Source organism: Crotalus tigris, unplaced genomic scaffold, assembly GCF_016545835.1.
Source record: "Crotalus tigris isolate CLP2741 ecotype Arizona unplaced genomic scaffold, ASM1654583v1 scf7180000017571.3126492, whole genome shotgun sequence".
Taxonomy (NCBI): Eukaryota; Metazoa; Chordata; class Lepidosauria; order Squamata; family Viperidae; genus Crotalus; species Crotalus tigris.
Window position 1 is genome coordinate 2,597,195 of NW_024096482.1, and position 23,349 is coordinate 2,620,543.

A 23,349-nucleotide genomic window follows, 5' to 3' on the forward strand; every position below is an offset into this window, starting at 1 on the left:
CCCGGTGTTTTAAGACGTGCAGCAAAACGAGCTTTCTGGCCTCGTGCCCGCTTCCTGCTAGCTAGTCGGTGAGGGCCAAAGTAAGAAGAGAGAGGTAAAGAAGAGGCGGGAACGAACATAACCTCGACAGAATTGTGTGAAAGGAATTCAGAGATGCGCTGTCTCTTCTCATCCTTCGTGGCTCCATCAGGGCTCGTTTAGGAGGGGAGGTATGTGATGTATAAATTATGCGGGAAAACCCACTCCGAAGGGGGAGAGAAAGCTTTGGTGATTTTTGTTGGTGTGGGTGCACTATGTGGTCTTATTCTGTGGTCTTAGGCACTGGCACCTAAAGCAAGCTATAGGTTGTGTACAGTAATTGGAAGAGAAGTATTTTAGTGTTTTAATTAGTAGGACAGAATGGACAGAATGACTCAAACATATATGAGCATGTAAGGCACTGATTGATCTTTTCTGGATCAGAAAAGCAAGCCACTGTTGATTCCCCTTAGTACTGGGATAGAAGACCACAATGAAATCCTTCCTAGAGTGGGAAGTCAAAAACACCCTGAAAAAAGGCAGTATCAAATCATTTCTGAGCTGTGGTCAAAACATTTGTGTGGATGTGTCCCACTGACAATTGAGCTAAAAAATGTTATTTCCTATTTCCCCTCCCTTCCCCCCCAAAAAGAAAATTTATGGATGTTTGGCATGCCATGTACTATATAACAAATATATTTTTTTCTCAGCAGGTGACAACCTTGCTGATGTTATCTGACTCAAAAACTAAGCCAGGCTAGATTTTTTTTTTTAAAGTATTTAAGATCACTAGAACAATCCAAAGGCTACAGCCTAGGCCCGTGGTGGCGAACCTATGGCACGTGTGCCACAAGTGGCACTCAGAGCCCTCTCTGTGGGCACGTGTGCTGTCGCCCCAGTCCTAGGCCTTCAGCTGGGTTTTATAAAACTTTTTCGCTTTAAGCCTCCACCGCCGTGTGCAAAAAAAAAAAAAAAAAGATTCAGTCAATCAATCAATTTCAACTTCTGGCGGAGAAAAAAAAGATCTCGCAAAGTTGGAATTGATTGATTGAACTTTTTAGTCCCACCCAGTCTGCCGTTACTACCACAGCCATGCCCACCCAGTGGGCCACGCCCACCTGGCACCTGATGATGCATAAGTGGGTTTTGGGTTATAGTTTGAGCACTCGGTCTCTAAAAAGTTCTCCATAACTGGCCTAGGCCCTAGACTAAGAAGTTGGAACAAAAATTAGAGACTTTTTATTTCAGTACAGTTTCAAGTGCACTGCTCTTACAGTATTTGGAATACAAGGGTAGTTTCTTCTTAACTATAGCAGACGCCAGAGCAACTCTATATTTTATTTGTTGATCATTGGAGACACAAGAAAGTTAGTTTTCCAGTAATATTATTTGTCCCCAACCTTCTCCCTAGTAATGCGAGTTACTAAGAAAACATTGTTAAATGTCATGAACAATATAAGTAGAGACTTGCCTTTTCATAACTCATTGACTGCTCTGTCATGTATATGTGTTCCTGCAATCAGCCATCAACATGTCTAGCTTTCTCAAGTACTCCCCAGAAGGAAGTCATTAACTTATGTTTTCTTTGATATCTACAATATACTAATTTATATAATTTGACTTCTGACCAAGTCTGGATAGCCTTGGTTATTGCAGAGTTCTTGAGAAGACAAGGAAGGATCTATTATGCCCTTTTGATCTCAGAGTAAGGCAGGAAATAAATACAATAAATGAGTTAATAAAAAGGAAATGTTCCCTTCTTACATTTTAAAATTTCTAAGGTATGAACTCATATGTAGATGTCTCATTACACTGTGATTATATCCTGTCTAGAGCTAGAAGATAAAAAAAAAAACACTCCCAACTGCAAAAAAAGAAAAAAAAACTCTGAATGTTGCATCATTGCTTCTTCCTTTCCTAGAATTGGCGATATCATCCTCCTTACATCAGTTATGTATACAAAGAATTGGAGGGAACAATTTTGGCCAATGAATTGTTCAGAGGAATAATCTAAATCAAAACACCCCCTGCTAGATGGCTATTCCACCTCTGCTTCAAGACATTCTTAATAACAGGCTTTGAAATGAAGCTCATTAATTAGGGAGCTACAAGGAGGTAAGTTGTTCCCCTTCAGACAGTTCATACTATTAGGGCCCTCCCTTCTTATACCTGAGATTCTTGTTCCGTCCCTTCATTATAGAGAACATACATTGATATTATTCTGTGTGTCATCTATTCAATAGAACTATTTTAGTGTCTGGGGTAAAAATTACAGTATCTTGTAAAAGGTCTCTTTGCTGCCTTCTAATGGTCATATGGAATTCTACAACCTGGATTCAGTAGCTCTAATTCCAAGTTTGAAGACTAAATCTTTCTTAAGGTAAAATTCTGAGTTCTCTTAGACCCAGTTCTCTTATATGCGAGGAAATAGTCTTTTTAATACTTTCGCGCTTCCTTAGACTAAGTGCATTGTCTGTACATTTGGGTTTTGCAATGTTTCTGAATAGTTTCTGTAAGGTTATCTCCATAGAATGTTATGCCCTCACAGTCTCTATTATATAAATTTCTTTCTGGTATTTTTTTTTTGCTTATTTCTGTTGGGCTCTTGGCTCATTTCTACTTATTTCTATTGAGATTTTTAAAGATCTTATTTGTGTCTTTGTAAAATGCTTTACTGGAATCAAGCTTTATAATTCCCTGTATATTTCCATATTCACCTTAGTTTCCTGATTGCATGCTTCCAAGTCATTTTTACTGCATTTTATTACATTTTTATCTTTTCTCAGTTCTTTAGCATAACACACATACAAAACGCTAGGCATGCTTACTATATATACCAGAGCCATACAGTTTTTCAAGACTGAGAGTGGAGGTGGCTTTTTAATAATACACTGGAATGACATTCTAAAAAAAAATAAAAAATAGGCAGAATCAGGACAAAGAACTCAATGGAACTTAGAACAAAAATTAAAGTAATAGTTTTAATTATTTGATCTTAAACAGGATTTAGATTGGTTAATTTTAAAGGACCAGCTGAGATTGGCTAGATGCTTCTCCAAGCCTTCCTAATATAAATTATATTAAATTTAGTCTAATTTGTAGACAGTACAAATAATAAGGCATGCCAAGTTAAAGCGATATGTGACATTTCCTTAAATAAACATTGAAAGTGCTTGTTCATATGATGACAGAGAGTATTTCATGCTACCTATTCATGAACTGTGGGATGGAATGCTGAGTGGAAAGGAAGTCTAAAATATAATAAAAGCAATGTCTTTATATGGCAGTTCTTGTTTGAGAATTATGCAATGTTTATGTTACCACATTGGAATAAGTGGATTCCTATTTTTTGTGGTAATAAATTTATTTTTTCACTGACATCATGAGGTTTCCAAATAAGTTTTGAGTCCTTGTATTTGTTATTGTGAACACTCAATGGTTTGTATAAATGTTGAAGAATGTTCCTGCCTGCTAATTAATATTTAAAGAACTGAAGGGACAGGATGTTTCTGTCATAATTTCTCATCTGATAAAGCCAACCCCTGTTTGTATGTCAGATTGCTAATCTATTTGTGCACTATATTGCATTTACACAATATGTTCTATTTCCTGCATTCCTCAGGATGGTTGTTAGCAGCGTGGGAGAAACCACTGAGTCATTTAGAAAAGCTACAGGGAAATTGGAATGGTGGAAATTAGAAATAAATGAGCCAAATTCGTTCTACAGTTCTTAGGCTCCACGGAGAGGTAGTGATATTTTAACAATGTAGTTATTATTGGAAGATTTCCTCCTTCTTCAGGAGCAGTTTTTTTTCTACTTTTCTAAAGACTAAGGGGAAAACATCATGTAAGGCTGTGATAGGTAAACACTTGCCAAGTTTAACATTATGCTAAGGCATCATATCATTTGTCTGATTTTAGCTAGTGCAATATAAACCCATTGTGTGGGTACAATTGTGGCTTACAGATTATTGTTGTGTGCAAGCTAGACCTCCATGGCTTTTTCAAAAAGCCAAAATCTTAAAACCCCAACCCTTACCACAATGTGTGAAATCTGCTACAAACCTTTTTAAAGAGATGCACATATACAGTGTGTTTAATAGTAAAATGCTAAGAACTGTGTACATGCAAATCAAACCAGACAACTATACAGAAATATGTTCTTTTCCTTACTAGTCTGTTTTTTTTTTAAAGAGACATATCTTATATGAATACCAATGTTATACCTTAGTATTTATTTCTCTTTATTTCTACAGGTAGTGGATAACAGTTTTTATACTTACCAAGTTAGAAATAAGGAGAAATTTCTGTCAGTTAGAACAATTAATCAGTGAAATGCCTTGCCTTAAGAGGTTGTGGATGCTCCATCACTGGAGGTTTTTAAGAAAAGATTGGACAACTTTGTTTGAAATAGCATAGGGTCTCCTGCTTGAACTGTGGGTTGGATTAGATGATCTCCAAGATCCCTTCCAAATCTGTTATTCTGTTACTTTGTGTTTCCTAATCATGGATATGACTAAATATTTGTTTTACTTCCATTAAACCAAGTGTGGATTATTTTCCTTATCTGTCTATGTGCAGTAAGGTTATTTTGTGTTATTTTGTGTACGTGAAGCAAAATTTTGACTTGGCTGCTCTAGGCAAAAACAGTGAAGACTTCTGTATGACTCAGGAAATAAACAGGGAACAGAACTGTCCTATACAGAATATGAAAGCTCTTTAACTTGAGGGCTTTGGAGTCCAGAAGGGGAAAAGGAAGACAATATCAAAGTAGATAAGATGCTAGACATGGCATTTTATTCAAGTGCCCCTGAATATAACATGCACATGAGAGCCAGTACTCTTCAATATCTTCATCAATGACTTAGATGAGGGAATTGAAGGGGAACTCGTCAAGTTTGCAGATGACATCAAACTGGCAGGAGTAGCCAGAAGATAAACTCATGATCCAAAAGATCTTGACAAACTTGAACAATGGGCCCTATCTAACAAAATGAGTTTCTATGTGGAGAAAAGCAAAGTTTTACATTTAGGCAGGAAAAATCAAAGGTACAAGTACAGATTGGACGAGACCTGGCTTAAAAACAGTAACTGTGAGAAGGACCTTGGAGTCCTAGTGGATGATCACTTGACTATGAGACAGCAGTGTACAACAGCAGCCAAAAAAGCTAATACAATCCTGGGTTGTATAAACAGAGGCATAGAATCAAGATCACACGAAGTATTAGTATCAATTTATACAACCCTAGTAAGACCATACCTGGAATACTGCAGCCAATTTTGGTCACCATATCACAAAAAAAGATGCTGAGAGTTTGGAAAAAAATTCAGAGAAGAGCAACTAGGATCATTAAAGGCCTGGAGACTAAAACATACAAAGAACAGCTGCAGGACTTGGGTTTGGCTAGTCTAAAGACAAGAAAAAATAGGGGAGACATGATAGCAATATTCCAGTATTTGAGGGGCTGCCACCAATAAGAGAGGGTCATGTTATTCACCAAAGCACCAGAGGGCAGGACAAGAAACAATGGTTGGAAACTGATCAAAGAGAGAAGTAACTTGGAATCGAGGAGAAATTCCTGACAAAGAGGACAATTAACCAGTGGAAAAGCTTGCCTCCAGAAATCATGGGTGCCCCATCACTGGAGATTTTTAAGAAGAGCTAGACAGTCACTTGACTGAGATGGTATAGGTCCTCCTGCTTGAGCAGGGGGCTGGAGTAGAAGACCTCCAAATTCCGTTCCAGCTCTATTCTATCCATATTCAGTTGGATGTAGTGGTGCCACGCACCAGACTTGTAACAGGAAACCATTGAGTTGTAGTCGTGCTTTATATATGAAACTAGATGGATGACTTTGAATCAGTTATTTTCCCTAGGAAGAAAACCAAGAACAAACCACTTCTGAAAATGTTGCCAAAAAATTGTATTGACAAATCTCACAAGAAATTATTAGTCACAACTGAAATATTGGAAGATTTAGGGATCTGAGATTTTGGTGATTTTTAAATTATTTTTCTCTGCTTATCTGCTGGGCATTCTTTTTTGTATAGCAGAGAATATCCCAGAAATTGTCCAAGGAATGATAGCTCCACACCAGCCTTTTATTAATGTTCTACAAACATTTAGATTAAACATTTCCTAAGTATTAGCAATTTTAGCTCTGCAGAAAAACAACAAAGAAATTGCAAGCACTTTGGTGACCCAAAATCCCCTTTATAAGACAAGTATTGTTTTTTTAAAATTTCTTTAAAAAAAAGTATAACAGTCTACCTGGTGTTTGTCAACTGAAGATAATACACATAAATATGATAGATTGGAATATTCACTATTCAATGGAATAATATATTAGAAAAAACATACAATCATAGTTTTATATGCCTTTCTCTTAATATTGGCTCTTGTATTGGAGTTTTATTTTTGTAAGCTGCCTGGGGTGACCATGAGTTGGGCAGCCATATACATTTGATAAATAAATGAATAAATAAACAAAGACTCAGTAATAACTAAATTCACTTCTCCCTATATCCTGGCACATAGTTTAAGTAGAAAATAGAAACAAATCTGCCTTGTATTCCATATCTTGTCATGTCTATGGGTAGGCCGCAACTTATGTCCACAATTAGGACCAGAAAATTGGTTAAGTAGTATGGTCGTTAAGTGAGATATCATGTGACCATGATTGCACATTCTCTGCTGGCTTCTCCAGTGAATTTGCTTGTCAGAAGCTGGCTGCAAAGGTTGCACATGGTGATCATGAGACCAGGATGCTGCAAATATAATAAATGTAAGCCTGTTGCCAAGCAGCTGGGATCACAATTACATGAACGTGGGGACATTGAGACACTCATAAGCGTGAGGATCTGTCATTACTTTTTTAGTGGCATTGTAACTTTAAAGGGTCACTAAATAAATGGCCATAAGTTGAGGACTAACTGTAGTAGCTGTGGTTATATAGGGCCATGTAGCTGTCTAAAGGTAATAAAAAGATCAAGCAGTCTGCTCTTGCTATAGCAGAGCTATAGCAGCAGCTAAAAAAAAACTGATTTAAGAGTATTGATTGAAAACATATTCTATGTTTTTTTTCTATTGAGTTTGAGATTGTTTACATGGTCATCAGAGTGTATGCCATAACCTAGTAAATAATTTTATCCTTCTAAATAACATGTGAAGTAAACTGGGCTGAAAAAGGAAATGGCCTCAAATCATCCAGTGAGAATCATAATCAAGTGAGGTTATGAACATGGACTTCTAATGGTATCAGTTCAAGTTCCTGACCTTACACCAGACTACACCAAATTAAAATGCCCCTACTGCAAATCTTACTTTTATCACATCTAAGGCCATTTAACACCAACCTTGTGCTTCAGTTATCCATCTGCAATATGGGGTTTGTTAGTGATCTACCTTCTAGAATTGCTAGAATGAATATTGTAATAAGATTTAGTTTACACATTATGCTAAGTTATAATGTGGTTTGTTGCCATATTGGTTATAACTGTGGCTTAACTTGGTATATAAATGGAAATATATAGTTAATTTTTGGTCCCCCATTTTGTTTGTTTGTTTTGTCCTTTTTAATCCTCTATGTTTATGCAAGGAAGAAGCAGGTAATAAAGGAGGGAAAGGAAACAAACCAAGAATTAGCTAACAAACTATGATTACTTTTCCTGCAAAACTTAGTTTGGCTTTTAATGAATTGAGGTACCGGGGCATAGAGTGATGTCTGTTAGTGGGCTCACCAGCCAAAAATAAACTATATTATAGCTTGCCATTCCATGAGTGACACTAATTTGTCAGTAAAGTTAAATTACAGTTCACTTGTTCTTTATCTAACACAAAATAAGATGAATACCTCTCATAAATATACGAATCTGGGTCTAATATAAAATTTCAAACTATAAAGGAAGGAAATGAAGGCTTCTTTGTGATCCTATCCATACATGGGCAGAATTAATAGAAAGTAGTAAGTGTTTAATCAGCCAATCCTGAGGGACTTTTTCAAATTTTGGTCAGCGACAGTCATAATTATTAATAGATCTCAAGTTGTAAATCTTCATGTAGTGTCTGATAAATTATGACTAAGCAAAGAGTTTTATTCACAATTTCAGACAAGGTTGTGTAATTATATTAGTAACACACATATACATTCATATAATCTCCGACACACAAATAACATTTACAGAAAAAAATGGAAATGAATACATGGCATGTTACTTCTATCGATGCTGCAAGTCATGAGTCAGGCCTTTATCTCAACATGATATAATGGACAGAATGTTTTTTTTTTTAAGCTCTGTATAAAATGGTATTTCACCGGGAATTTTTCAAAGAATTTGATGACTCCTTTTTTTAAATACACAAGGAGAAGATGATTTTGGTGAAATTTACTTGCATGGCATACAATATTAAGGAGCATATAGAGTTCCATGGTGAACAAAAAGCTTCTATGAATGTTCTGTCTTTATATAATGTCCGCTTTTTTTCCTTTTTCCAAATTATGAATTGAAAATTGTATTTTGAACCCAATTTTGCATGGATAAAGGTCAAGTTGGCAGCTGCAAAGAAAGTCCACATGTTTATGTGCCCCACCAAAAAAATGGAGCTTTGATTGCATTGTCATGTTCATCGTCTTGATAGCCAGTAATGGGGCAAAATGGATTCTCATCATTTCCTATTGCAAATTGATTCTTAATATATCAGAAGAAAATTTAGAATCCTAGTTCAAAACCAAATACTGTGCCCTAGAGATCCTTGATGTGTGTGGAGATAATAATTATAGAGACATAGATGAAACATTCCACATGAAAAGAAAATTAAATTGTGAAATGAATACTAAATTTCTATTTCAAAATCATGCATTTATCAATATTCTGCTCTTGAAATGACAGGTGCACAATAAACAGTTTATTAGACACAACAATGGTACAAGTGAGGGAAATGTATTTTTTATATTGTGTCGCATTGTACTCCCAATTTATGGCCTTTTTTCTCTAGGGCATTTGAACAGTCTTTAACTAGAATATTTAAAATTATCGAATGCAGTTGCTTCTAGGCCATGTTCCTATGAATATTTGAAACTAAATTCCATTAAAATAAGTACAGTGGCTACACCCGGCAATCACTATCTAAATAAAGTCATAATATTTGTACAGCTAATATTGGACTTTTAAATTGGACTTTGTCACTCTTGGTTAAGTTCAAGTAGATTTAGACCAGACATGTCAAACTCGTGATGTCATGTGATGTTGCGCAACATATCGGGACTGTTTTGCCATTGCCGACAATGGGGTGGGCGCGGCTTCCGCATGACGCATCCGGCCCATGGGCTAACAGTTTGACACCCCTGATTTAGACCATAGTGTTCAGTAGTGGTTATTAGTATTCTAAACTGCTTAAAATATTTTATCTAGTCCAGAATACTTTATCTATATGCTGTACTATGTACAGTACAAATCAATATTTAAGACATTAAATTTAGCCACTTAAATAATTCCTCAATTTATAAGTAGCAAATTAAAGTCCATTTGATAATTTATAGCAGTGTTTCTCAACCTTGGAATTATAAGAGGAGTGGACTTCACCTCCCAGAATTCCGTAGCCAGCCTTGATATGGGAAAACTGTACAACTCACAATGAAGTCACAAAATTTGAGGGCATCAATATGAAATACAAACATCCCTGTAATGCTTGAAAAGGGAAATACAATTTTGTTTACTTTTTCAGTAGGGAAAACACTTTGTGCAAACACTGTCTGGATCAGTGGTCCCCAACCTTTTTGGCACAAGGGACTGGTTTAGTGGAAGACAATTTTTCCACAGACAAGGAAGGGTGGGGGGATGGTTTTGGTTTTGCTCACTGACTCGCTACTCACTTCCAGCTGTGTGACCCAGTTCCTAACAGGTCATAGACCTCTTGTAGATAAAACTAAAACAGTTCCCTTGGTGGCTGGGGAATTCTGGGACTTGAAGTCCATACATCTAAAAGTAGTTCTACAGGATACCTTGTTTTATTTCAATCCTGATCTGAATTCTTATTGTTTGTAATGCATTTAAATTGGAATTTTGTTGCATGCATGACTCAAAACCTCATCACTGCTTTTTACACATATTCAAACTGTTTTAATTCATATTTGGGAAACATGTAAAAATAGAACTGAAATATTTGAAATAAAAACTACAGAACAGGCATGTCAAACTCGTGACGTCACATGATGTCGCACGATGTATCGTGGGCGCCAGCAATGGGTGGGCGCGGTTTTGGTGTGACGCATCCGGCCCATGGGCCGGCAGTTTGACATGCCTACTATAGAAGCTCTAGTAGGAAATATATATGTATCCAAATGAAACTGCACTTCTGAGAAAATCCTGTTCTATCAATTTCATGATTTGCAGAATTTCTAATATGGGCCGCTTTTTATTGCCTTTGGTATGTAATTCTCCAATAATAAGTCTTCAGATATATTTCAGATTTGGATTTTTTTTTAAAAAAAAATCAGAATGGTCTATTTATGTACAAGAATTGTTCAGCATAACATCTCCCAAATTCCAGTGGATTGATAAAATGTTAATATTTAACATAAATAACGAAGTATTCTAAAAGGCTATTTGAACAAATATTTAAATTACATCTACTGGCAGACTGATATGGGAAGATTGTACAATTCACAATAGAATTTGTGAGCACCGGTATAAAGTTCAAACATTCCTGTAATATTTGAAAAGGGAAATACAAAACCGATCACCTTTTCAGTAAGGAAAAGCATGGTGGCTAAAACAGCAACAAAAAGCATCTGAGGAAAATAATGAAAATAAATCATTATGTAAATGCATAAATAACATCTATGATGGTCATGTCATGTTGAATTTTTGTTAAAAACATTTGCTTTACTGCCTTATTATAGTGTTTGATATTCCAGTGGTCTGCTGGTTAAAAAAATGGAGCAGGGGAATTTGAATTCTAGTCTTGCCTAGGACCCTGAAGCCGGCTGGGCTAGTCACTCCCTCTCAGCCTTGGGAAGAAGGCTATAAACCATTGTCTGGAAAACTGCATGGACTTCTACATGTAGTCACTGATATGAAGGCAAAAAAAAAAGTATCTTATTTTCTGCTAACAAATCTTCAGGGAAATTTAGCATTAGTGACTTGCACAAAGATCCATGTTCTATGTGTAATAAATTAAAGCACTATGATTTAACTTTTTTAGGAAAACAAAAATAATTTTTCATATTTTCCACTAAATATGAAGCAATATATTTTCAAGGATTCATCATTAGTAATGAGAAAACAGTGAAATCATCTTTGCAGATAATTATTCTTAGCCTATTAGATTGAACTCCAGGAAGCAATGTGCTCTCGCTTTTATCTTTATTAGAAAACCAGTACTGTACTGCCTCCTGGTGGTCAATATAAACAGTACCTGAAAACATTGCCGAGGGTATATACACTATGGAGAAATAACAGCTGGTTCAGAGTCATGCATGATTGTAATGTAGTCTTATGACCTATTTCAGCCATAAGGGGAGGCTAATTTCTCCCTATATGAAGGAATGGCATGGCTTTCAAATTCATCCCTTCACTGTAAATGAAGTCCCTTCTTCATTTTTTTACATGCACAAAATAGTTAAAAGTTTATATTTTAGTTTAGAAGTAAACTAAATATAAGACCCTGTATAGACTTTTATCTGCACACTTTTAATTTATGAGAAATATAACCTTTCTGGTATTAAATCATAACACATAGCATTCACTAATTCAGAATGATGTATAACAGGTTTTCTGTTTTCTGGATGTGTATTTTTACTTCTCAAATTGGAGATACCAAGGAATGTACTTGGGATGCTCTGCATACAAATATGACCTTAGCTATTAAGTAATCATTCTTCTACAGTTATACAAAAGGCAGGGAACTCCATCTGATGCTTGATAGATAACACTTTGTGAAATTTTATGGTGCAGTTGCTAATTTCTGAGGGGTGTTTTTCCTCCTGGATAAATATTTTCCAAAACAGTAGCATGCCCATCTTTGACTATAGGCTTCTTCCCCATTTAAGAATGATGATAAAAAAAAAGTTGCAGATGTTTCTTATGCATGTCAGAAATTGTTTGAAATCCTCAAATTCAGTTCAGTAGGATGTATGTACCTGTGCATACATTAGAGATACAAAGCTGTGGCTTGTGTTCTAAAAATAATTGACAATTTTAAAAATAATGGGTAAAATCTGAGGAGTAAATTGTCTGTCTGCTCTCCCTAGTTTTGAATACACCTTGGCTTCAAAGTTGCTTGTATATCCATGAAGAAAAAGTTATCTGAAAAAAAAGTTCCAAGTTCAGAACAGTTGTACAGATTTTTCTCTTCTGTTCACTATAAAAAAGGAAAAGAAAGTTTCCTTTCAGGATTATTTTTTCTATCTTTGGTTTGTTCATTTTCTTTTTCTTGTTGCTTCCTTTATTGCTCAGCATATGATGTTGTTTGAAATAAAACTTCTGTGATTTTTCCTACATTAAACCAAGGATTTGATTTATAGTCATATCTCAGAAGTCCACCTGAGGGCAGATCATTGCAGAACTGTTAAAAGAGTTTTTTTTTTCTTTTTCTGGAGTTTCTTCTCATTTCTCCATTTTCTTCCTTAAGGGCCTATTGAAAAATCCAGCCTGCAAGGAAAGTAATGAAAAAAACCACCATAACACAAATTAAAAATCACTGCATTAGACACAAAGGAGATAACTGCAAAATCTTATAGTGCAACATGTATAAGTTCAGACTATGAGCTAATGATAGATTCCAGGTGTCAATTATTCCAATGCTCCCCCCCAATGCAAAAAAAGAATTTTTTTTCACAAAGAAGAACAAAAGTCATAAAAACCATATTAGGACAAATATAAATTGTGAAAAAACTATCAGTTAATTTGGTAATATATACTAGATTTATTCTGATGGAAATATATAAAATAACATGCATGCTCCTTGGAATTAAAAACATTGTTTTTCACATTTGTACTAGTGCTGTTTATTTTTGTACCTTGGGATTTCTACTATCCTCTACCTTTTATTTCTAATATCATTTAATATTCTATATCCTCCACTGGTCTGTTTCTAAGGCGCTATCTTAATATTTTCTCTCTTCTCTCTATTTTATTATACTGATGCAAACTTATCTATGTTGTTGTTGTTGCTGTTGTTAACTATGATAAATGGGTTACTTTGTGGTTACATTAATAGCAATTGAAACAAGTAATGAAACTACAGTGTATCCCCTAAAACACTAAAAGATGTTTCAAGTTGTGAAGATCTTATTTTCTTAGCTTTGACAAGGCTGCCAACTTATGGACAGATAACTAATAACACTTAGCTGTCTTAACTGTTTTAGACCACATCACTGTGCACTGTGTTTCAAACCTGATGAGATGAATTTGTTAATATAACAGCAATAAAGTGTTTTTATATGGAACACTGGGAAGAAATGAAAAAAATTCCCAACAGAAGAAATTTGTAAAAATATATTCATATAAATTGAAAACAGAAAGCTAAATAGTTAGCTTTCATGAAAAAAGACACATGTGAGAAATAGCATTTAGGAAAAACCAAGTTTATAAGAAAGTGCAAGTTTAGACTAAAAGTTTAGTCTTATATATTGCATTATCTAATTCAGAGCACTGTTTTTCTCTTTTGGATTACCTTTCCATCCAAACAGATAATTCCAAGATAACAATACCAATCTGAACAGCCACTAATCTACTCCAAAATATTTTGCATGTTTTTTTATAACATTCAGAATCTGATTGTATAAATATTAACTGAAAACCATTTAATAAGAATATATACTCCAACTTTCAAAATCTTGGCAAACAAAAACTATCTTCTGAATCAGTTTGTTTTCATTTGGAACACTGCAAGATAGAAAACATTGATTATCTTCTGAATCAGTTTGTTTTCATTTGGAACACTGCAAGATAGAAAACATTGATTATCTTCTGAATCAGTTTGTTTTCATTTGTAACACTGCAAGATAGAAAACATTGATTTTTTTTTTTAAATTCATGGATGGCTCATCATTTAAGTGGCATTGCTTAAGCAGGTAATTAGAAAGTTTTTCCCCTTCTTGCCTTTGCCAATTCACCAAGGCTTCAGAAAAGGGAAATATGGAAAAATGCATCGTACCTTCCATAATGCAAATATAAGCAAGATAAGAATCAGGAGCCCAGCAAAAACACTTAGCAGAATGACCCATAATGGCACACGGCCAGGAAGAAGCTCCTTTGAGATTTGAATTTTTGTCTGAAAGATATTAAATCAAAACAAGCATTCATGATTTCTCTAAAATAGAAACTGAGGCATCAAGTCAAATAGGAACTACTTTTTTATTCATTAGAAACTCAAATTCTTTTGTTATCAAATACAACGGGATTGATTCAAGGGTTCCTTTTAGTGAGACAGGACCAATTATTTTTATCCCAACAACTTTCCACTTGTCTTCAAAATCTGCTGCAGAGGTTGGATGGGAAACAGCCACTGGAAGTATAGATCTCCCTTAACTCTGGCTCTAACATAGCTTTTTTTAATGAATAAACCTGTTTAGGGAAAAGTTAAAAAGTGTAAATGTAAGTGTACAAATGCTAATGTTAGGAATATTTGAACTCTGATTCTGTCCCACTTATGAGATAGTCCTATAAGTGCAAACATTTTGTTTCTTCTGCATTGTGGATTCTATTCTACAGATAAATATTTGTGCCTTGGAAATAAAAATGTGATAAGTCACATACTGTATATCAACTGTTCATCATTTCAGGCATATTAATGCTCCAATTCTACACCTACATTATAGCTATAGTTCTATACTTGCTGATTTGCAAGTTGATACCTACCTCTTAATCCTAATAGAGTATTTAGATTTTTTCCAAATAAAAATAGGTTTTATTGACTAATTGATTAACTTTATATGCCACCCATCTCCCTGTTGAGCAAGGCAATTATACTCCAGTCCTGTTTAATATGATGCATCACATACAGAGCACATACATCAAAAATATGGAGCTTCAGTTGTCCAATTGTGCCTGTCAGTTTGACTCCATTGGCCCTTCCCATTGATACTCCTGAATTTGTTAAAACTTTTTAATGTCAGTGAAATAGTAGCAAAAAATATAATAGGCAAGAAGTAATTTAATTTTATGTGTATGCCAAATAAAAATGAATACTTTCTGAATATCTATCAAATCATAAATATTCACCAAAATAATATAATGCATGGTTGTTACGTTATTTTTTTAAAAATGCAAAATCTAAAAAAGCAACTAAGCTGACAACTGTATGATATGGGCTGACATCTTACACATTGTACATCTTATGCATTATACCAGTTATACATATCTAAATATTATTTCTACAGGGACACTCACAAATATTTATTAATTTGTATAATACCAACCGCTGTATCAAGGTTCGAGTAAATATTGCAAGCAAATATATAGCTAATGGTCTGAATGGTTACTTATAAGTAATTTTTTCTATATTTGTTGGGTTTTCCACCTAATTACAAACAGATAATTTTTCTGGCTAAACTGGCATGCAAATTGAATTTGTGATATGCAAAATAAACTGCTAGAACTCACCTCTATTTTTTCATTTTCTTTCTTCAAGATCATTAATGTGTTTTCAGTTCTTAGACTTGCTTTCACAATGAGTTCTACACTGTGAATTTTTGCCTAGAATAAAATGGATTTGATAAGATAAGATAAGATAACCTTTATTGTCATTTTTTTACTGTGGGTACAACGGCACACATCAAAAATTAAATTTAGTTGCCTGTTCTCAAAGTGAAACACATACATGACACATACCTAAACATATGTATAGACCCACACCCCTACATATACATAACAAATAAATATTAAATACTGTCCCTCTTGAATATATAACGGAAGGAGGAAGCTTGAGAGTTCACAAGGTTAATGCTGTATGGGATGAAACTATGGCTGAATCTGGACGTTCTGCTACGGATACCACGAAGTCTCCTCCCAGAAGGTAACAAGGAAAACAGGTGGTGAAGAGGATGTGTAGTGATAGTTCCAAATTCGAAAGAATGATTCAGAGAAAAAAATGATGTTTATTGCTTATAAGAAATGGCAGTGGAAGGGCACATAAAGGAATTTGCTGTGATGACAAATAATTTACTATTACACTCTCTTAATGGCTTTCATCGGGAAAATAAGCAGTATTTTGGCTTATTTAAGAAAATCTTTTCTTCTAGAGGTTGACAGAAGGAGAGCCAAGGGAAAAACTATTGGCATCAAAATATTTGTATCCCTCAGTGGACGCTGCAGTTTCAATTCATCTCACATTCTATTATACTCATCAAGGCATACCACAGTTGGGAAACAAAATCTGGACTTTAGACAAATGTTGCCTACCATCTGGACTCACTTATTGTCCAGTGTTTTCAGTTGTTCCTCTCCTACAATCTCATGAGATCAGTCTTTGGACCAAAGAACAAAAAAATGCTTGCAAACTAATGATAGAACATGGACATATTTTTTTTTCCTTTCTACACAGCTTTTAAGGCAATATCTTTGTTGTAAAAATGCTTACAGGAAACCAGAAACATATGGTTTATAGGCTGCATATAAAGATTTGAGTATATGCCATCAAGCTATTTTCAATTCCTAGCAACCAAATAGATTTTTTTTGCAAGCTGATTTGTCCCTAACCTCTTCTTCCACATTTCCCAAGATTGTACTCATGACCTTGTAACTGAGTCTATCTACTTTGTTGCTCCTCTCCTTCTCTTTCTTTCTAACTTATCCAGCATTAGAGTTTTCCCAGAGAGCTGGATCTTTACATAATGTGTCCAAAGTAGGATAATTTGAGCTTGGTCATTTGTGCCTTAAGTGAGAACTATGTTTAATGATCCATTCACTTGATATTCTCAGTAGTCTTTTCTAACCTCAAATTTCAAAGGTATCAGTACTTTCCTATCCTGCTTCTTTAAAGTCCAACTTTCACTTCCATAACATGTCACAGGGAATATCATGGCTTACATAATTCTGTTTGTAGGTATAGACACGTTAGTAGAGCATTTCAATATTTTTTCCAAGACCTTCATGGTTGTTCTGTCAAACAGTAGCCTTAACTGATTGTTCCTTTACTGTTGATGGTTGATCCTAAACAGCAGAAGCTCTTCACCATTTTGATATCTTCATTATAAATTTAAAGCTGTTTTTCTACCTGTTTGGTCTTCCTAATATGTAATTTTTGTCCTTTTTTCCACTGTATTCTTTGATTTTTTTAGTCCTATCATGTGTCTTAATACTGAGGCAACATTCCCTCTTTTCAGTGGCATATTCTCTTTTTAGCTTTAGTTCCCTGGAAAATTTCTCTGATGAATCAGTGCTCTAGTTTTGTCTTATATCTCCTCTTGGCCTTGCTGGAAGAGGCTCCCTTATGGTGAAATGGGAAATCCTAGCCATGATGGAACAAATGTTTGCATTTCTGTTTAGATCAGTCTCTGTTTCTTTGAATGTTAACAACACTTATCTTTTACTGAAAAATAGTTATCAGTATCTACTGTAGCTAGCCATCACTTTATAAAGACAACTTTGCTCTGGTTTCAAAATCAAGAATCCACCAACATCCATGAAAACTTTTAAGTGCTATTAATATTTGCTTTTAGAGGAAAGAAGGTAATTCTTCTTTTCACTCTACTCTCTGTCTTAGTGAAAGGAAATTAATTGCTGGCATGCAATAGAAAGAAAACTCTGAAGGTTATTGTTTTACAACATTACAGTCCTATGCTGTAATGTTTGATTGGCCTCAAACATATGTAGGTGGGTGATATGTTGCTCATTGCTTTAGCAGGAAGAAAGCAAACAAGGAAATAAGAGGAGAATTAAACACATCCCTTTTCTTAAGTCACATTAGTATACAGGTAGTCCTTGACTTATGACAACAATTGAACCCACAATTTCTGTTGCTAAGTGAGACAGTTGTTAAGTGAACTTTGCCATTTTATGACCTTTCTTGCCACAGTTGCTAAGTGAATAATTGCAGTTGTTAAGTTAGTAACACAGCTGTTACTAACCCCATTGACTTGGCTTGTTAGAAGGTCACAAAAAGAGATCAAATGACCCAGGACATTGCAACTGTCATAAATACGAGTTAGTTGCCAAGAGTACGAATTTTGGTCATGTGACCATGGAGATGCTGCAACAGACATAAATGTGAAAACTGGTCTTAAGTCACTTTATTCAGTGCCATTGAAACTTCAAATGGTCACTAACTGAACTATTGTAAGTCGAGTACTACCTGTCATTGTACACTCTGTGAAACTCAGTATAGTTTACTCTTCTATCTGTTACCATCCAGAGTTATTGAGCTTGAATTTCCATGCTCCCAATATGGCTAACACCTGGGAATTATGAGCATAAATGAAAATCAATAACTCCATCAATTCTTCAAAAATTTGCACCCATATGCTCCGTTCAGATTTGGCCTATGGCAACTACAATAGCAATAAAATTACATGAAATTTAACATATATCAAGAAATAACTGTAAAAACATTTGCATCACAATAAAAAATTTGCTGCCTGAACACATTATGTATTAATATAACAGCATAACACTTCTTTCAGTAGAAGCTTCCTAGCCAGTACCAAGCAAGTAGCATGATGCATGAACCTATAATATGTATGTGTTTTTGACAAATATCATTTTAAATTCTTAATAAATGATAGCTCACTTACCTTTATGAAAGTAGGCTTCCAGAGTCTGAATGAAATATTCACATGAGTAATATTTGATGGGGCTATAGTGCAGTTAATGGATGCACAATCATATCTATCACAATTCTACATAAAAGACCACAGACACATCTCATTAATATATTTACAAACTATAACTACCCAAAATAGCAAAATTTTAGAAAACTTGACACATTCTCCATGTCATGCTGAAATAAATATGAAATGTCCTGATAATAACAATGCTGACACCAGTAAAAGTTCATTCAGTGTCCAGAAAACTCATCATTTTGCATTCAGGAAGGCTCTCACTGCGAGCTATAATAAATAAAATAAAAATCTGTTTCTGAACCTAGTAAGGATCATTCTACTAATGTTATGTGTTTAATCAATATATATGGCTGCACATCTGGTGAATGTGCCTTTGGGTACCACTTACAACATATTAAAACAATTAGAAGAAATATTAGCAAAGAAGAAAAACTACAATGGTCACTGAGAATAAAGCAAAACAAAACAAATAACAAACAATACTCAATGGGCCATATAACCCATTGTTTCTCAACCTTAACAATCTTAAGATGATTTCCCATGCTGGCCAAGGAATGACGACAGTTGAACTCCACACATCTTAAAGAGAAAAACTGATTTAACCTTCCAAACCTAGCCTCCCAATACCTAGGCCTTGGAAAACATCCAGGTCTTCAATGCTTTATAAAAGCATTGTTGGGACCACCACCCAAAATCACTCCTGTACATAATCTGGTTCCATGACATGAAGGACTTTGTAGGTGACAACCAGCATCTTAAATTGAACCCAGAAGCATTGCAACTAATGGAAAAGTGGTGTAACATGGGCATACCAAGATGCTTACACTATTCCTTTGTAGCTTTTGGCTGGTCAAGGGCAGATTGCAAAAATCCAAATGAGAAATGACTAAGGCATGAACAGTACCTTCAGGTCCAGGAAGGGGCACTCTTAGAGTGAAAAATATCACACGGCAGCCTTATTAACAGGCATCTACCAATATTTTCATGATAGGTAATTGTTCTAATTGATGATTGACTGAAACACCACTATGGACATTGACTGAAAGTCATTTTTTAACCTCCTCATGTGGAAAGATGGTGAAAATCAAATTTCCAAAGCTAAACATTTTAAAAGTCTGTGTTATAGATTTAAAAACATTATTTCCAATTACATTTCTGGCAATAAGAATATTATAGTTGCATATAATTGTTCTTAGCAAAATAAAAATATACATATGATTATATTCATATGATCACAATTCAATCCCAACTTAATGTTATACACTAAAATGTATTATTTACTATTTAAAAAACCCATAAAATCAGGTATACATACTATGTTGGGATCTTTTAGAGGTTCTTGTATTCTTGATGTTGTGAATGGATTGCCCATATCAATCTTTAGCAAATCATTTGGGTGGCTGGATTGGCATTTTGCATTCTATCACAAGAAGAAAAATGTAATTTTATAAGTATCTTGCAATAATTTTAACAGAGAACTCTAAGTCTTTCCCAAAGATAAATCACCTGACTATTTTCTGGCCAGAATGCTTTAACTGCTAGAAAGAAGGGTGATTGTCACCAAAGTTATTGCCCTCCAGCTGTTCTCAGAGTCACTTTTTCTAATGAGTCAGAAAGCCAATCAAAATATTGAGAAACACAGGAGCTGTGGGGAAGAACAAATCACTAGTTCCCTCTACCTTTATTTTTACAGATCAGAGTACACAAATTCTTAACCTCTGCTAGCAGCTTTGGGCTACTTTAGCAGTTATTGTTTTCTTTTAGCATCACAATTTCTGGTGCTTTATATATTTAATTTTGCAATTAATAAGAAAGCTTTATATAAAGTATGCAAAAGGATAAATTGAGCATAATATGTAACTTTAAAACACAGTTTAAAACTTGGCCAAAATTAAAATATATCAGAAATATTTCAGTTTTTTCAGTTGTTATACTCATACTTTTTTTTCTTGGAGTTGACGTTTGTGCACATTGAGGGATGTCCTTTATTTTTTTTTATCACTGTTAAGTAGTTTGGACTGAAAGATAATGACTGAGCCTGTTATCCAGTGAGCTCCATGTTTAAAACAGGAATGAACCTGGGTTCCTTATCTGCCAGGTTGACACCTTCATTACTATACCTTTTGGGCTCTCTCAAATGCCCAAGTGGTTTGTATTCCTATTTCCTCAATTCAATGTCTAATTATTATACCACAACTCCTTACTTGGTTCAAGACCAAGATCCAAGCATTCGAGACGTGCACATTTTGCAATGGGGTGAGTGCCTGTCCTTGCCTAGCTCCTGCCCACCTTGCATGTTCGAAAGCATGCAAATATGAGTAGATAAATAGGTACCACTTCGGTGGCAAGATAACAGCAGTCCAGGACATCATGCGGGCCACATGACCATGGAAATGTCTTTGGATAGTGCTGGCTCATGGCTTGAATTGAAAAACAGTGCTGCCTAGTGACTAGTGAAGTAAAATTTGTAGGGATTCCTTTCCTTTCCTTTTCTCCTTTCCTTTCCTTTCCTTTCCTTTTCTTCTTTCCTTTCCTTTCCTTTCGTCCAGGTTATATATCCAATTATTCCAGACATGACACCCATAATTCTCAATCAGTAGGTTCAGCAGATCTCTTTTCTTGCAATGATAGTAGTTTGACATAACTGAATGGAGTCAGTTTGCTGAAGCCTCTTTGATGTGGCAAGCCATGCTCGAAACTAAAGGCAAATAGTGATTTGTATCATGGCACATGTTTTCCATGGTTATGTATAATTGATATAGACAATGTATCTCTTTGGATTTAGACTATATATAGAGAAAGAGACAAATTGTTTACCTAAATTATAACATTAGATAAATCAAAGATTTTTTAGAAGATAATTCCAGAGAACATTTCATATTTTATCTGATTTATTATAATAGCCAAGCAGAGTCCATTTCCCCCCATATAAATACCAATGGAAAGAAACACATGGAACATTTACTCATTCAAAGACCTGTGTTGTGGAAATCAAAGTCTAATTTTGAGCTGCAGAGCAGTGTTCGTTTATATTTTGCCTATTTACCTCTGAATATGATATCCTGGTGAAGTAAAGGATTTGGTTTTCATCTGAAATATTCTTTGGAAATGAGATTTGCAGTGCAAGCTGTGGCTGTAAGAAATGTTCTCCTTTATCAATCTAAAAAAATAAATGAAAGGCTAATTAAAGAAAAAAACCCAATACATGATTTTCCCATTATTAACAGGTGCTATAGTCCCTACTAAACAAATAACACAGTGTACAATTTTATTTCATAAAAGTAGATCTCCAACTTGCCAAATTTGCATGCAAAGAAAATAATTATTTAAACATTATCTTAGAAATCAAAAGTCTATAAATTAAACTAGAACATATCTCTAAGGTAGAGAAAATAAATGATCTATGGTATATTTCCAGTGGCCATGTTATACCACACTGACACAATGACTTGTTCTGGTTTGTTGTAAATATGTTTAAATCTCTTACTAATTCCTTCCGAATATAGGTTCAAGGGAAAAGATGAAGCAGGAAGAATAAGTGTCCATAACTAGCAAATGTTTATAGTTGACTGGAAAGCTTCCAGATTTGAATGGATGAATTCTAGCTGTACCAAATCACTGTCACTGAGCTCCTGCCAGAAATATAAATTCATTTTGATCTTCCATCGAAATGCCCACCCACCCCAAATCTGTCCTGAAAGTCTGGGTATCTTTTGCAGTAGATTTTTGGAGGAGTGCAGGTGAACATACAGGATAGGAAAAATCTGTCAGGTGACCAGAAGCTCCATTTGCAGAAAGTTCTGTCAGGTTCATAGAAATTATTACAAACTAGCATAATAAAAATTCATCTGATTAAAAAAATACAGCACATAAATGTTAATTTTCAAAGTTCACAACCAGAAAAAGTAGCATTGTCTCTTACCAAGTAGTATATATTAATTTCTTCTCCAATACTGTCAGTAGAATTAATTACTGCAGGTATTGTATCATTTGCAGCAATGATGATGTGATATGATCTAGATTCTCTTAAAAAGAAATAAAATAATGTTCAGTGATTTAGAATCACAAAGAAGTCATATGTCTTATTTCAGTTTTCTATACAAAATGAAATGAAATGAAGCAATATGATAGTGTTATTCTTGTTCAAGAAAATATGAATTTAATAAACCTGAGATTTGTTTTCTGAATAATGCATAATTTTTCCCATTCAATTTATACAGTATGAAATTGTTAATCCAGTTTAAACCAACTAGTGAAACACAATAATCTAATTCCATTCTATGTAAATAGCAGTTTTTCCCCAGATTAATAAAAGATAAAACATTGATTAATTGAATATGTTTTCAATGATGGAACAAGCCAGATAATACAATACACAATTTTTTGTCATATACAACAGGTGTCCCCAAACCCCGGTCCATGGGCCAGTACTGGGCCATGCATGCCAGCAACCGGTCTGCACAACCAAGCAAAGCTCCATCCGCGAGATGCAGGAAGCACACAAAACCATGCACTGTCTCGTCCACGGAAAAACCTCTTTCCATGAAAC

General features: G+C 34.8%; 1 protein-coding gene and 1 long non-coding RNA gene across 2 annotated transcripts in view; one reads left to right on the top strand and one right to left on the bottom strand.

Moving 5' to 3' along the window:
• Positions 1–23,259, top strand: LOC120313793. The gene is made up of 3 exons (XR_005558256.1): positions 1–209; positions 1,940–2,133; positions 23,200–23,259. It is a non-coding gene; the product is annotated as an uncharacterized LOC120313793 (long non-coding RNA).
• ITGA1 (integrin subunit alpha 1) overlaps positions 8,092–23,349 on the bottom strand; it is an 89,284-nt gene continuing 74,026 nt past the window's right edge. The window contains exons 24-30 of the mRNA XM_039356002.1: positions 22,723–22,825; positions 21,847–21,960; positions 20,116–20,220; positions 18,753–18,857; positions 15,625–15,717; positions 14,177–14,293; positions 8,092–12,669 (exon numbers count right to left, since the gene is read on the bottom strand). Of these exons, the coding sequence (XP_039211936.1) occupies positions 12,625–12,669; positions 14,177–14,293; positions 15,625–15,717; positions 18,753–18,857; positions 20,116–20,220; positions 21,847–21,960; positions 22,723–22,825 (682 nt within the window). The 3' untranslated portion in view covers positions 8,092–12,624. The remainder of the gene's footprint in view (positions 12,670–14,176; positions 14,294–15,624; positions 15,718–18,752; positions 18,858–20,115; positions 20,221–21,846; positions 21,961–22,722; positions 22,826–23,349) is intronic.